This window comes from Heliangelus exortis, chromosome 9 (genome assembly GCF_036169615.1).
Source record: "Heliangelus exortis chromosome 9, bHelExo1.hap1, whole genome shotgun sequence".
NCBI lineage: Eukaryota > Metazoa > Chordata > Aves > Apodiformes > Trochilidae > Heliangelus > Heliangelus exortis.
In genome coordinates this window covers 4392149-4406306 of record NC_092430.1, presented here as the reverse complement: position 1 = coordinate 4406306, position 14158 = coordinate 4392149, and the positions used below count along the sequence as shown (strand labels likewise).

Here is a 14158-nt window from a genome sequence, read left to right as displayed (position 1 = left end):
CTGTTTCTTTTTCATCATAGTAATTAATAAGGCATCTTTCAAATTACAGAGCTGCCACTGTACTGTTAGAAATGGCAGCTTGTGATACTAAGGGGCAGATTGCTTCTATTCTGTTGCTTTGGAATTTCGTGGAAGTTTTGGGATTGGATTTTGGCCAAGTGCCTGTATTTATAGTCTTCTGTCGAGTTTGTTAAAAGAATGATTGCTTAGTAGGGTTTTTACTGTTAAAAACACCCTGTCATTTTAGGTTTCAGGGCACTGGTGGTGACAGATGTAAGTTGCAGGTAAGTTCTTAACATATGCTCTGTTGCACTTCATCACTTCAGGGACAGAAATTAAGGGCAACCTGGATGAGCATTCCATGTTGCATATGCTCTGACTCTCTTCCACGTCTGTGTGACTCCATGTGGAGTAAGGATTCTTGAAGGAAAAGTAATTTTGCTTAAAATATTTTAGCATCTAAAGTTTGGTTCCTTTGTTGCAGGAGCTGTGATTCTTTTTTTGTGTGTTTTTCATACTTCCTCTAAAGCCTGTGATCAGGTTCCATGTAAAAAATTCCACCTCCCTAATTAATCCTAATCAGCAGACTTGCTAACAGGAACATTCTTGAAATTTAATGGCTGAATGACCTAACATATTGCTGCTAATAAAAAGAGGTTTCTTGCATTCCAGAATTAAGATGTGTGAAAGAACAGTGTGTTTAACTTTGAAAATTCCTTTTTCCTTTCCTTTTTGTTCTCAAGCACAGGCAAATTATATATTCGTGTGCATGTGTGCTTTTTCCTGGCAGTACCACTTCTCCTGAGGGGTAAAAAAAATGTCCTTAAAAATACTGAGTAAACAGTCCTCATGTGTCCAGTGAAATGAGTAAGAGGGTAAATGATCAGGGGTGCATTTAATTTGGAAGGCACTGTGGTGATAAAGCACTTTTTAAGGCAGTTTCTATGCATAATCATCAAGAAGCATACATTATATATGCACAGATACAACCTTTCCATGCTTGACCAAAAGTTCTGTAACACTGGTGCTACTTATTGCATGCATTTCAATTTTTAAATGCATCTTAAATATTTAATCACAACAAAATTAAAGTATTTGGAGATACTAATTCACTTAAGTTGGTTTTGTGTTTTTTTAAAATATGGTGTGCAGAATCTAACAAGCTACAGTTGCAGCTCCCCTAAAATAATTAATGTTAATATAGATTTTTGAAATTTCCATCAGAATTTAATGTTTTCTGCCTCTGAGAAAGTTAAACCTCCACTTTAGTGAAAACACCACTGTCTTCATCATGCTGAATTGTATAAGGAGCATCCATCTACAATAGGAATGTTCTTGGTAATCAGAGCATGAAAGACTGAACTCTGAAAAAAGATCTTGCCTTCCTGTTTAGTGAAACTTCATTTTACCAGGCTGAACATGATGTCAATTTGAGGCTTGACTGCTTCATTCCAAATTTTTCTATAAACGGGCAGAGAGTAATAGACAGCAGCCTTTTTCTGATAGAAATCTAACTCTGTGTAGGAGATTCATTAGGACTTTAGTAGGTATGATTCTTGGGGAAAAAAAATAGTTAAAATTTTGTTTCATGTTTTGTATTTCTGCTTCGTTGAATCTGTTGAAAACAGAAAAATATGTGGAATTTCAAATACCATGAAGCTCAAGCATATTTTGTCGTATTTTGTGTCATATTTTGTGAAGCAGTGTGTGGTCAAACACCAGGTGAGATTGGCTGTGAGGTGGTGTTCAGTGCTGATGGCTGGCTGAGCTGTGTTGTGGAACCATGCTTGTTTAATACATTCATTTTAGAATGATAAATGTGGAGTTGTTTTTTACTTTACACTTCTAAAATATCACCTCTAATTGAACCAACAGTACCTTCTGGAACATCTGGATGAAGTGACTAGAAAAGGGGAAAGCTGTTATATATTAATATGGAGCAGTATCTGTTTGCAGCTGGTGATTCTTTTATTTTATTTTTTCTCCACCTGGCTAGTTTTCCAGCTGGTTGAGGTGGGCAGAATTTCATCAGCTGTTTTTGTTACTTGGTTGTTTTAAAATGCTGATTTCTGAAATACAATCCAGTCATGAAACAGATAGTTTTGACAAAGCAATTGCTTCACCTGCTGCAACGTTTTTACCAGAATTTTTTTTGTTTCAGTGTGCAGACAGAATAGCTCTGTCCTTGCCTGACTGCTCCTCTTCACAGCAGGCTTTTGAGCAATCCTTTTACTGGCAAACAAGTGTTCCCTCTTTCAAATCTTTGCCCTGGCTTTGAACATTTCTTCTCTTTCTTGCTGAGACAGTTCTAATGCTTTTTAAGCATATGAATAGCAGTCATATTTGCAGGTTTTTTTCTATGTATTCCACACTGAATTAAATGACAAGCTATTTAAGCATTGCTTGTAAGACCTGAAAAGGCTTCAGTCTGGGACATCAGTGTAAAGTGACATTGTTTAGTGGTGTGTGTGTGTTACAACAGAGAGGTGGTTTTCCAGCTGGATTATGGTTATTTCCTCAGTTTGGATCATGGTAATGTTGTAAGAATTCCCAAGGGTTGATGTTGTGGTCACTTGCACAGTCCCTGTAGACTGGCAATCTTCAGCTGTGTGCAGGAGCAGAAGACAGAATGCAGAACAAGTTGAGTCACACTCAATAGGATGTTTTAAAACTTCAGCAGAGTTTTTTTCAGACGTGCAAACTAAAACTTGTGTTGAAGGTTAAAGGTCTTTGTTGAATTTGCCTTAAGCACAGGCAAAACATGTACAGACTGTAAGAATTCTCTTGGTTTTGAGCACTGAAAGTAGGAAAGAGTTGTTTGGTGAAGTGTTTACCCAGGAAGAATTCCTGGAACAGCTTTGATTAAACTTAGTGAACATAACTGTACAATTCTGGGAAGGAGCCTTCAAGCAGTTTTCTAATCTGAGGAATCCAAGGTGTGGAGGAGGTGCTCCATGGCAGAACAGGCACAATCCTGAAGGGACTGGAGTGCTTGGAGGATCCATCCTGGAGCAGGTACTCCCTCCAAAGGACTGCAGCCCCTGGAGGACCAAGATCAGAAAAGAGGAAGAAGAAAGATGCAGCACAGAGAAACTGCTTTGTACCTGTAATGTGCCTCACCCCACCTCTGGCTTCCCTGAGGACACTGAATGTCACCTGCAGCAGTAAGAGAGGAGTCTGGAGTGAAGCAGAGCCTGGGATGTCACAGAAAAGGCATTACAAGGTTTATCAACTTGTTTTCCCAAACCTAGATCAGTAATTAAATACTTATGCAATAAATGAAGATACATTTCCTAAGTTGCCTCTGTTTACCCCACAGCAGTCCTTGGTATGTGGTTTCCCTGGCTGTATTTTAGTCCATGAGTTTTCTTGCTCTTTTTGTTTTCTCTCCTTTTGTGCTTGGGGCAGGGAAAGCTCATGGGCAGGTGCAGCTCCCAAGCAAGTGATGGTGCAAATGTGACAGCAAGTGACAGGAGGGGACTTGGAACAGCAGGTATGGCCCCAGCTAAACACCTTCTCATCATGGAGTTTAAGCATCTTACACCTCATTCTGATACCTGTTTTTAGCACGTGAGTTGTGGACTTCAAATCCAGATATTCCACTGTACACAAAAGAATGTGAAGTACACTTTAAAAATCCACTTTTTCCAGTACAGCACCGTTGTGATAAAATGAGTGACACCTGTTTGCAGTTTTGCTTAAGTCTCTCCCTTTTGACATGCTCTGTGTACACCAGCAGATGAAATACAGCTCAGAAGACTTTTTCAGTGATGGCCTTGAGCAGCATTTTGCTTTTCTTATGAAAAACAGCAAATGAAGCAAAAATGGCCACATTTCCCAGTCGCAGCTCAGGCTATGCAGCATTTCTTTTCCACTCTTTATCTTCCAGAAATGCAGATGTGGAGGGATGTGGAGGAGGAGAGAGAGAAGAATCTGAGAGCTGCCCAGAGGATTTGCTGTGAGTTTGAGCCAGGCACCTTCCCTGTTCCCCAGAGGTGAGGTGGCTTTGTGGGGATCTCCTTGTCATCCATCACTGGTCCTGAATTTGGTTCCAGGGCAGTCCCCCCCACATGGCTCTCATGCCAGTGGCCTCTGAGCCCAGCCAGCATCATTTTCTGTGTTGCTCTTAGTAGCCTGCCTGCTCCTTAGCTTAAAAATCCTTTTTTTTCTGGGCCTGCACAAGATCCAGAACACTTGGATGCAATAGGAAGGGTCATGTGGGCTATAAGGACCAGCACAAGGCTGTTTCCTTTAGGAGTGTTTCCACTCCTGAACAGTTTTGACTATTTCTTTTCACACCTAATTTCATAATTAGGTCCCCTATGAATAATTTACCAGTTATTTTTCTGCTTACAGTGACTGGACACGATTGCAGAATTAAAGTGCATGTAGCTTTATACTTTGGTCTGCCTTCCTTGCTTTGTAGTATTAAGCAATTTATCTGAAATTTCATTTTGAATAAGTACAACATTTCTGACAAATGCCCTGCAGAGTCAGCTAAGCATGAAATGGGAATTTACACACCTATTAAATATTTAGCCAATCAGGGGTAGCTTAAAACTGCATCTCCTATATAATGTCTTTATAGAATGTAACAAAATGTAGTTGGCACAGGTGCAGCAGCTGCATCAAAACTATGAGTGCTTTACATGATATTTTAAATCAAACAAAAGGGCAAGAAGGTGAAATGCCAGAAAATGGCTTATTTAGTCTTTGTTGTTGTTGTTGTTGATCCTCAGATGTTTTCAAGATTTTTCTGTGTACTTGTTCAAGTTAGGTGAGTACAGAACCAATACAAAAATCCCATTTTGTTCCATCTTTTTTGTCTTCAATGTATCTTATGGCAAAGCTTGCAGTGGCATCATGTACAAGTTTGGGTTGTTTTTTTTTTCTTGTTTACCTAAGTGCAGTTTATACTAAAAGCCTCACTGTAAATATTTCCAGCCTTTCTCCACAGTTGCAAACCTGCAAAAAGGCTGCAAATGAGTAATGGAGGAGCTGGTGGTCTTTACTGTCAGCAAAAGCTCCTGAATGAAACCTCAATGTGGAATTACCCAAATCCACAGGAAATGGGGACACCACCAGAGGAAGTGAGGTATTAGTCTACTCCTGATGTAGCAGAAGCTACCACTGCATTTTTATTGTTTTTTTTAAATCTCTGGCCTTTTTTAGCCATCCAGTTTGCAGACCTTACACTGCAGGTGACTGAGGTGTGGGTGCTCTGCTGCTTTCCTCTTGCTTTGAGTAAGCTCTGAAGCTGCTCAGCCCCTTGGAGAATCCTATGAATCCTGGAGAAGCCAGGCTCTCCTGTGTGGGGGATGTTGTCTGAAGCAGGAGGGGATTAAATTATTGCAGGCAGAGCTAGGGTAGGGATTATTCCCTCCTCAGAAGCCTCTGTGCCATGCCAGGGCTAAAGCATGGAGCTGGGATCACTGAAGAGTGAACTGAGAGGTGAGCCCTGTCCCAGAGGACCTGTGGGAGCAGAAAATAAATGGTTCCAGGGGCAGGTAGGGACTGGGATGTGTCCCACAGAGCTCCTGAGCCTTTCCCAGGTGAAAGGAGGAGGGGAGTTGGTTGCCCATCAAGTCAGCACAGCAGATCAGTGAGGTTTGGCTTGGACAGAACGAAATTGCTGGGTCTGTATTTACACTTGAATGGACTTGTACCCTCTGATAATTTCATTTTCTTCAGGCCAAGGCTGGAATGTCTGTCTTTCCTCCTCTTTGAGCTTGTTTATCCAACTTTTAAATTGGCTGATCAGCCTGTTGTACTTGTGATAGCTTCAGGAAGAGTTTTCTCTGAATTGGGACTCCTGGATATAGATCTGTTTCCTTGAAAAGAATATTGCTGGGGGAACCTTACTTAGTGAGCACAAATTAAAAGTGCAGGGAAAAACCCCATTTTATTCCATTCTAATAAAAATGTAGCTTATTTAAGTGGTAAAAGGAGCTTCTGGGGCACTTCTGCACATGGTGAATTCTCCAGTTGCAGTCTGGGTTTACAGTAGTTTCAGTATGATTAAAATATGCTTTTAATAGTTCTGGTTTTATAGCTGAATGAAGGAGGTATAAATGTGTTTTAACTTCTTCAAGAAGGTGGTTCATGCTTTAGCTTATAATCTTTTTAAAATTCAGTGGTTTAAAAAATAAAAAATGTCTCTAGATCTAGGATGCCCTAAGGATCTTGAGGGTGACAGTTCTTTTTTGGTGTTCTATTTAGGAAAAAAAAACCAAACATTTAGCTCCAGGTTTAAGACAATTGTCCTAACACTTCTTGTATTCAGCACTCAGATAAGTTCATCCATTTTATCACCATATTACTATTTCATTTAGATTTCTATTAGCAACTCTTTTTTTCTTCAGATGCTTACACTGGAACTCCATAACTTAGTTGCTCTTAGAAATTAATCATCATTGTAAATATAGCTTTTTAAGGATTCATTATCTCAGCTAATTTTATTTTCTATATTATATAATATGCTGCTAAATGGGTCTGCAACTTTTTGTTGCTGATGAAAGCCCAGTTAACAGTTCTTTTACAGTTTGGTTCAGACTGCACTAGTAAAAGACTTTGATCTTCATTGGTTTTATTAGGAGGGTTTTTTAACATTTACATTTTCCCCTTCCCTCAGAAACAGCACGTGCAGGTTTCTGTAGCTTGGGAAATTCAACTGTAGAGCTTCAGTAATTTGAAAATTCACCCATTTATAAGGATAAATATTTCTGATATGCTGTATACATGCACATGTTCTTCCTCTTTTTTTCTTTCTACAGGAAATCCATTGCCTTGCTTACCATTTATGGTTTCCTTGGTATTTCCAGCCAAGCTCACCTTGTTACCTGTTGGACTCCAGTGAGACAGTTTCATATTTATGCTTGAAGTCATTGACATGAGATTTTACTACCTGTAGTAGACGTGGAGGTGGGTGGATGAGGTTCAACAGATCTTCCATCTTGCACTCTTGTATGTCCATTTGAACAAAAATAACACTTTTGAATATATTAAAATATTAAATACTGTTAAAAGCTTTAGTAATGTTTTTCATCCTTATACAGGTCTCACTCTGGCTCTTGCTTCTTCTTTGGCTTCTTAGCCATGCCTCAGGCAAACCTGGCATCTACTGATTTTTTTCCTCTGCTCTTGTCCTTCTTTAAGAGTTCCTGACAGGGGGGCTGAGGCAAACTGCAATTCAGGCATCACTGTTGTTAGCCAGAAACTGTATTCATTAGCAAAAAACTGACATGTTCCCCTCTGCCCCTGGCATTCGATGAATGGTGCTGATCTGAAGTCTTCCAGGCAACTTCCAGGTGACATAAGGGACTGGCCTCCCCCCTGATCACCAGATCCTGTGTGCTGGAAAGAATAATGGAACAACTTGATAACTGCATGAGTAATATGTAAAGGTAAAATATGCTCATCTGCCTTTTTCTGACTTGATTTGCTTTTAACTGGATGATTTTTTGGTGATCTTAAGTTGGAGTAAGCTTCCTTTGCTAGAGGAAGTCTTAATTTGCTCTGTAATGAGTTAATCTCAAAACATAAAAACTCAAACAGCAGGCTCACTTATTTTTTTGATATTTATCAAACTGAAGAGTAATCCAGGTGGATTCTAAGTGAAGGTGTTATCCAAACTGCTGCAAATGTAACTTTAGGATGGCACTAAAAAGGAGCTCTGATTATGAGAAGTGTGTCTTTGTATGTGAAAATCCTATTATTTATTAAAGCTAAGGAAGCAAAATCTTTGTAATTTTAAGAAATTTTAAGAAATAGCTTAAGGCTATGACTGTAGTACATATATCCAAAGCCAGGTTCTGCAATTTGGAACTAACCTTTGTCTTATTGCTTTATGTGCATTTTCCTCTTTAATGTTTGCTAGACATCAGTTCACTTTTCAGAACTAAAAGTCCTTGAACCTTTAGAACAAAAAAAAAAGCTGTCTGAAACACTTGTGTGTGTGCTCACGTGCCCAGAGTCTTACCATCAAAAAGGAATATCCTATCCAGAGACTTCTCCAGTTGGCTGGGCAGGGGGGAATTGACTGATCCTGGCTGTGAACTGCTACAGCTTGGGCAGGGGCCTCACAGACTGCACATCTGCTGATGTAGGGCTGGATCTCCTCCTCTGAAAGAGGTGCCATGGGCAGAGGGGCAGCACTGGACAGCCAGTAGGACTTGTCATTACGACTGGCATAGTAACAGACTTGGTTGATGTTGCAGTAGGCAAAGGGCATGGTGTTAAACACAGGAAGGCAAGATCCTGCCAGGCCTGAAAATAATAAATGGTGAAAATGAGTCTGCTTCTTTCTAGGTAAGCTGAAAATAAAGTGCTGGCCAATGTTGCCACAAAACTACATAATTCACAGATCCCAAACCTCCCAGGTTCTTTACTAAAAGGGCTAAACTGAAACCAGTAGCTTTTTTCATAAGTATCTTCCTGTGACCAATAATACTTGTGTCTCAGTCACAGTATTTAAGCAGGTTGTAGTCTGTCACCATGGGAAAGAGTTGTGATAACAAACTCCTTAGCTTTGCCAATGCTGAAAATTAAATTAGGCAAGAGGTGGTGGCTGGTTTAAAAGGAGATGAGCTAAGTACAAACTCATTAGGAGCAACAAAGAAACCAAATGCCAATGCTGATAAACAAAAAGTTTTTTTATGGTTTGGTAAGCTGTTGCTACCAGTGCATCAACCTGAAATCTGAGCAGTTGTTCTGGTGCCTTCCAGAAAGGTTTCACAGACTCTCAAAGTAAAAGGGCTGAGGGATTTTGCCAAATCCTGCAAAATTCTCATCATGCAGACAGTGGTGGTAATTTAGAAGTGGCTGTTGCATTCTTCAGTGTACTTCAGAGAGGAAGTTCTTCCCTCAGGACTGAATTTAGAACAGTTTTATGGTGACCTATTTAGTTAACAATAATAATCACTGCATGTATGTTCTGCCTTGAACTTTGTGCAAAATATTTCTGTAATGCCCCCAAAACCTTTTGCCTTCTTTAAAGGTGTGATGTTCTTATACAGGAGTCAGGTTTGTTTTATCACTGATAATGTTCTGCTCCAGTAATAATGAAGGATCTGGAGTAGCCTGACTAAGGAAAATGCCTGCAAAAACAACACACTGGTAACAGAAAACAAGGACTTTTTTTTCTTTGTATCTTATTTTCATTGCTGTTGAGGCATTCTTACCAACTGGGTCTCATGGGGAATGCCAAATAGTGAAAACATTTCAAAACAACACTGCTGTACTAAAAATATCTCTTCTTATTACTCATCTAAACACTTGTTTTTTGTCAAGCTTATTAGGTCCTTGATCTTTCCTTCTAGGAGACTCCTCTGCCTCTTTTGCATAGTAAGACAACAAGAATTCAGGAAATGTCTTCAGTGCAAATTGCAGCCCATCAGTTTCTTGGGCTGCAAGTCAGGCAACTCAATTAGACAGCTAATTTTAGTCAGAATTGTAGAAGACTTAAAAGAAATTACATAGGACACCAAAAGGAGTGTCTTTGGGAGGAATTTGGCTCTGCCTTTAAAAGAAAATATTAGCTTCTGACTCTGAAAAGCACACTATTCTGCTGTACACATGATGCATTTTTTTTTTTAAAGTTTTTTATACTATTTAACTGCAACCATCTAGCTTTATCAGCTCTTTTTCCCAAGCTGCCTCTACAGTAAAAAGGAGAGGGTCCTCCAGGGAGTGACCAAATGAGAACCTGAGCTAGGAGTATCTCCCTCACGAGTTCAAAACCAGTCCAAAATTAATAGCCAGGATGAGTGAAATAAATAACCCATCTCTCCACCTTCTCTTTGGAATTACTTAGGAAGCAACACCTTTCCCACTCAATTGCAGATCAGCAGCAACCCATTTTAATTGGGTCACGTAACAGGGCAGGATAAGCAGGTTCATTATGATTAATGTAAATTAATTCCAAGTCTGTAGAAAATAAGAAATTGATGATTCTGGAATGTGCTCCATTTGATTTGTCTTTCATTGTATAGATCACACCATATCAGACCTTAACTAGAGAGCAATCATCTACTGCAATACATACCAAGATCTTGATTATGAGCTTTCTCTTGTCCTTCCAGGTACAGCAAACTGTAGCCAGTCCACAGTTTGGGCATCCCCTGTGGACAGAGTGGTTCTCTGTCTGACTGACTGTGGAGGACAAGCAAGAATCCACTCTCAGATCTAATACGGGGGCCTGGAGGTCCTGGAATCCCAGTCTGGCCAGGTGGACCTTAAATGCAGAAGAAAAGGTAAAGGAAATTGTATGAACACACAGCTAGTGTCAACTTGTATCTTTTCCTACATTTCAGTGTTTAGTAAGGGGCACCTGACTGAATGTAATACAACTTCAGAGGCTGTCCTGAGCAATACACCAGTAGACTCAGGTTTCCCTTCTTCTGGGTGAGAAAATAACTGGACTGGCACTGAATTCCTGACAGTGGCTCTTCTGTTGTGCCTCTGTCCTGTGCTGTATGGATTAAAAACCAAACTGAGGTGGGCAATAATTTCCCAGACTTACTCAATAGAATGAGTTGTCTGGACTCAATTTGAATCCCTGCAGTAACAGTTGATGCCCTTTCCTTTCATATGTATTAAACCATTAATTTTTTAAACAGCAGTCACAGTTACAATACAATTTTAAGTACAGACAGTTCCACCATGAGCCATGACTCAGAAGTGCATACCTATTGATATTTGGTGTTTAAGCATGTGTGGTTGATTATCTTTGTCTTTCTGGTTAATAATGGATGCTGAGATAAATTTTCTTGAATAGGTCTTTTTCTGTGTTTTAAATAATTCACAAATGTCACTATCAGTCCTCAGAACTCAGAGGTGAAAGAATTGTCATGATACCTCAGGCTCAAGGTGGATGTATCCCATGGATGAATTATGAATTATGGGACAAAACTTGGTCTGTCTCATCTCACACATCTCTCTCCAAAAATACCATGTTCCATCTTACCTTGAGGCCCAGTGTATCCTTGCTCTCCCATATGGCCTTGGTCACCAGGTGGTCCAGTTGCTCCAGGTAAGCCATCTTGACCTGGCAGGCCACATGAGCCTTCTTCACCTTTTCTTCCTAGAAAAATACAAAGTGTGCACTTTCCCTTCATATGGCTGCATTTACAGGTTGCACAATGCCCCAACATACACCACCTGCAAAGGGACAGTCAGCAGAACTGACACCACCAAAAATATGCTTCAGGACAGGGAGGTGCAGAACTACCTTCTTCTGGGTACTACCTTCTTCTACCTTCTCTCTTTACAGCCTACTCTCCTTGAGACCACAGAAGTAGCTCAGAGATGTGACTTCAGCATGACTTTAGTAACTTCAGCAACTGCTGGTAAGGTTCTGTGTCCTCTCTGCAGAGCTTGTGTGATTTACAGTTGAAATCAAGCCAGTAACAAACATATTCATGACAAGCCTCTTGCAGAATTGCCACCAGTGTCTAAGCTGTGTAATGAGCTATAACTCATCCTTTATCAGGTCCTCATTTTTAGGATCCAATTCAGCCAAGACTTTAAACATGTACTGAATTTCCTGTGAAGTAAAGCCTATACTGGAGTAAACTCAGGGTGGATTTTAGGCTCCTGGCAGCCTCTCCTTTTTATATATCTTACATGTAGATGCATTTTTATACATTAGCAGATGATGAGGTGTGACCATGAAAGTAAAAGATAGGTTTGTAGAGATGGCACAGCCAGTGCTGGTCCTTTCACTGGCAACTTTAAGCATAACCAGAACTGAATGAAATTACACTTGTCAGGTATTGCTTAACTCAGCAGTGTTGCTTCTCTTTTAGTAATAAGCAGTTTTTCTCTAGTACTACAGTTGGTTCTCATTAATGGTGTGTGATGCATTCCTTGCAAATTTTGCTGCTTAACCTGCAGGCTGAGTAATTCAGGGTTGTCTCACAACATCCAAAATTTGTCAATGCTACTTTTTACTAGATACACTAAAAACTGAAACCAGTCAAAACAATTTAACAGCTTTTTAATGTTGGCTGCATCCTTATTTTGCAAAGCTCAAGTATACCAAAGTTTTAGTAATATATATTGTTTTTGTCAGTAAAACCTCCAGTTTGCCTTCCAAGCCAGAAGAAAACTGGAATTCTGCTATCTCAATGAAAGGAAAAGTGTTATTTCTTTCATAAATCCACTGCCAGTATCATTGTATTGTCTGGTTTTACAGAAGCTGTTTTAATACTCTATAAAATGGAAACACAGTAATTCAACCTCAGAAAAACCTTCTAGTTGGCAAATCAATTAAGATGTGTAAAACTAGATCATTTGCTGAAAATTGCCCTGTGTGCACTGTCATGAGGGGAATGACAACAACTGGGACAAAATCACGGATGTTTTTATTTCTCTGGTGAGATCCACTGAATCTCCAGTGCAGCCACCACAATAAACTTGGGTTTCCCAAGTAGGGATTCCACTATCTAAAGACACAACCTAAACTGCAGATGCTGTACAGATATGTTAGACTGTATTTCCATGAAGACAGCCACTGTTGGAATCATCAGTACCAGCATGACCCTTGTTTTCTTACTTATCAGAATGTTTCAGGCTTTTATAATTTATTTTAAGCTCTCTTTGGCTAGTTTTTCCTGTGGTAACTTCTTTATGTTCTCATAGGTAAAAAAATGCCATGGTAGCCACCTCCCTGACTTCAGTGTCCTTTTAGGATTTTAGTTAGCTGAGCTTTGTGATTATTACTGCTAAATTTTAAAGCACATGTATTTTTTAACATCTTCCAATCAGAACCATAGGAGTGGTCTAAGGCACTGCTTTTTCATTTGTTGGTAAAAAGGAAAAACTCTGAAGAATTATTTTCTCAAGGGTGCATGATGCTTGTGCCCTCCCTGGCCTAGGAAGAGGGAGTGCAGTGTGGGCAACCTCCTGTAGCCTGATTCATCACCTTCAGCACTGCAGGTTTCTGGACACTGCTGGTGTTTAAAAGGAGGAGACAGGGTGAAAAATAGAGAAGTAAGAGTGATACTCTGAATCTTTTCCATTTGTTGTCTACCTAGATGAAAGAGACATCCAAGCTCTCAAAACACAAGATTACCTTGGGGTCCAGGGTGGCCAATTGGCCCTGGTAATCCTACAGAGCCATCATGTCCTCTTTGTCCTGCTTCCCCAGGAGGTCCAGGGATTGCAGGGCATGAATCATCTCTTTTTCCTGGTTCACCAGGGTCACCTAGAACATGTAAATTGAACTAAATTAGACAGAAGATTGGTTTACAGCTTTCATGTGAAAAACAAGCACAACAAAAGTATTTTACAAGTGTAATTGGCATCTTTCATTAGGCACCTCAGTGTAGCATTACCATGATATTTGTCTGCTTTGAAGTGCCAGCTTTTTATGGGAAAAATCTACTAGAACTATACTGTAGCAGCAGTATCCACTACTCCAGCAGCCAAGCCAAGAATGCCTTCTGTTAAGGGTGGAATGGATCTATATAGAAGGAAGCCCACATGAAAAGAACAATAATAAAGAGTCATGAACTTACCTATGAAACCTGGAAGATTTTAAAAATGAAAACCAGATTGTAGCCATTGTGGTGCAGGTGGAAACACGTTTCAGGCATGTAAATCAGAGGAAAGAATGGAATGAGAACTGCAGTCATTTACATAGCATGACACTAGAAACAAATACAAAGTTTAGAAATTTTTGCACAACTCAAATGAGAAATCAAGTTGTTGGTTTTTTTTTTTTCTGAGCTTGTTTAAATTGTTTTATATGTAAGTACACATACTAAGATGACATCTGAATAGAAAGATCGTGGTTACAATTGAGTGTCAGTGAGGAACAGGTTCATGAGTACCTGTGGGACCTCTGGGACCAGGTCTGCCTTGGAGACCTTGGTCTCCTGGTTGTCCTGGAGCACCAGGTGGGCCCTGTGGGCCATGGATTCCCATTGGACCTGGAAAGAAAACAGTTGTGTCACTACGTGCAGTTGTAAGGTGTACACATAAATAAGATTAAGTCTTGTCTGCTTGAGTCACAAAAAAAAAAAATGCTTGTGACAGTTCAACTCTATTGTCTCTTAGAAAAAAACCACAGCTTTTCCTCTTCTCTCCTTGGTCTTGAACTGGATTTGAACTCAATTAGAAGGTGTGACTTTTTTTTTTTTTAATAGATAGGAAGGGA

At 39.8% G+C, this 14158-nt stretch overlaps 1 protein-coding gene across 1 annotated transcript in view; it reads right to left on the bottom strand.

Moving 5' to 3' along the window:
• Window positions 1-5538: 5538 nt before the first annotated feature.
• COL4A4 (collagen type IV alpha 4 chain) overlaps window positions 5539-14158 on the bottom strand; it is a 63922-nt gene continuing 55302 nt past the window's right edge. The window contains exons 42-48 of the mRNA XM_071751759.1: window positions 13833-13931; window positions 13518-13526; window positions 13073-13204; window positions 10964-11080; window positions 10043-10231; window positions 7979-8265; window positions 5539-7353 (exon numbers count right to left, since the gene is read on the bottom strand). Coding sequence (XP_071607860.1) covers window positions 7090-7353; window positions 7979-8265; window positions 10043-10231; window positions 10964-11080; window positions 13073-13204; window positions 13518-13526; window positions 13833-13931 — 1097 coding nt within the window. The 3' untranslated portion in view covers window positions 5539-7089. The remainder of the gene's footprint in view (window positions 7354-7978; window positions 8266-10042; window positions 10232-10963; window positions 11081-13072; window positions 13205-13517; window positions 13527-13832; window positions 13932-14158) is intronic.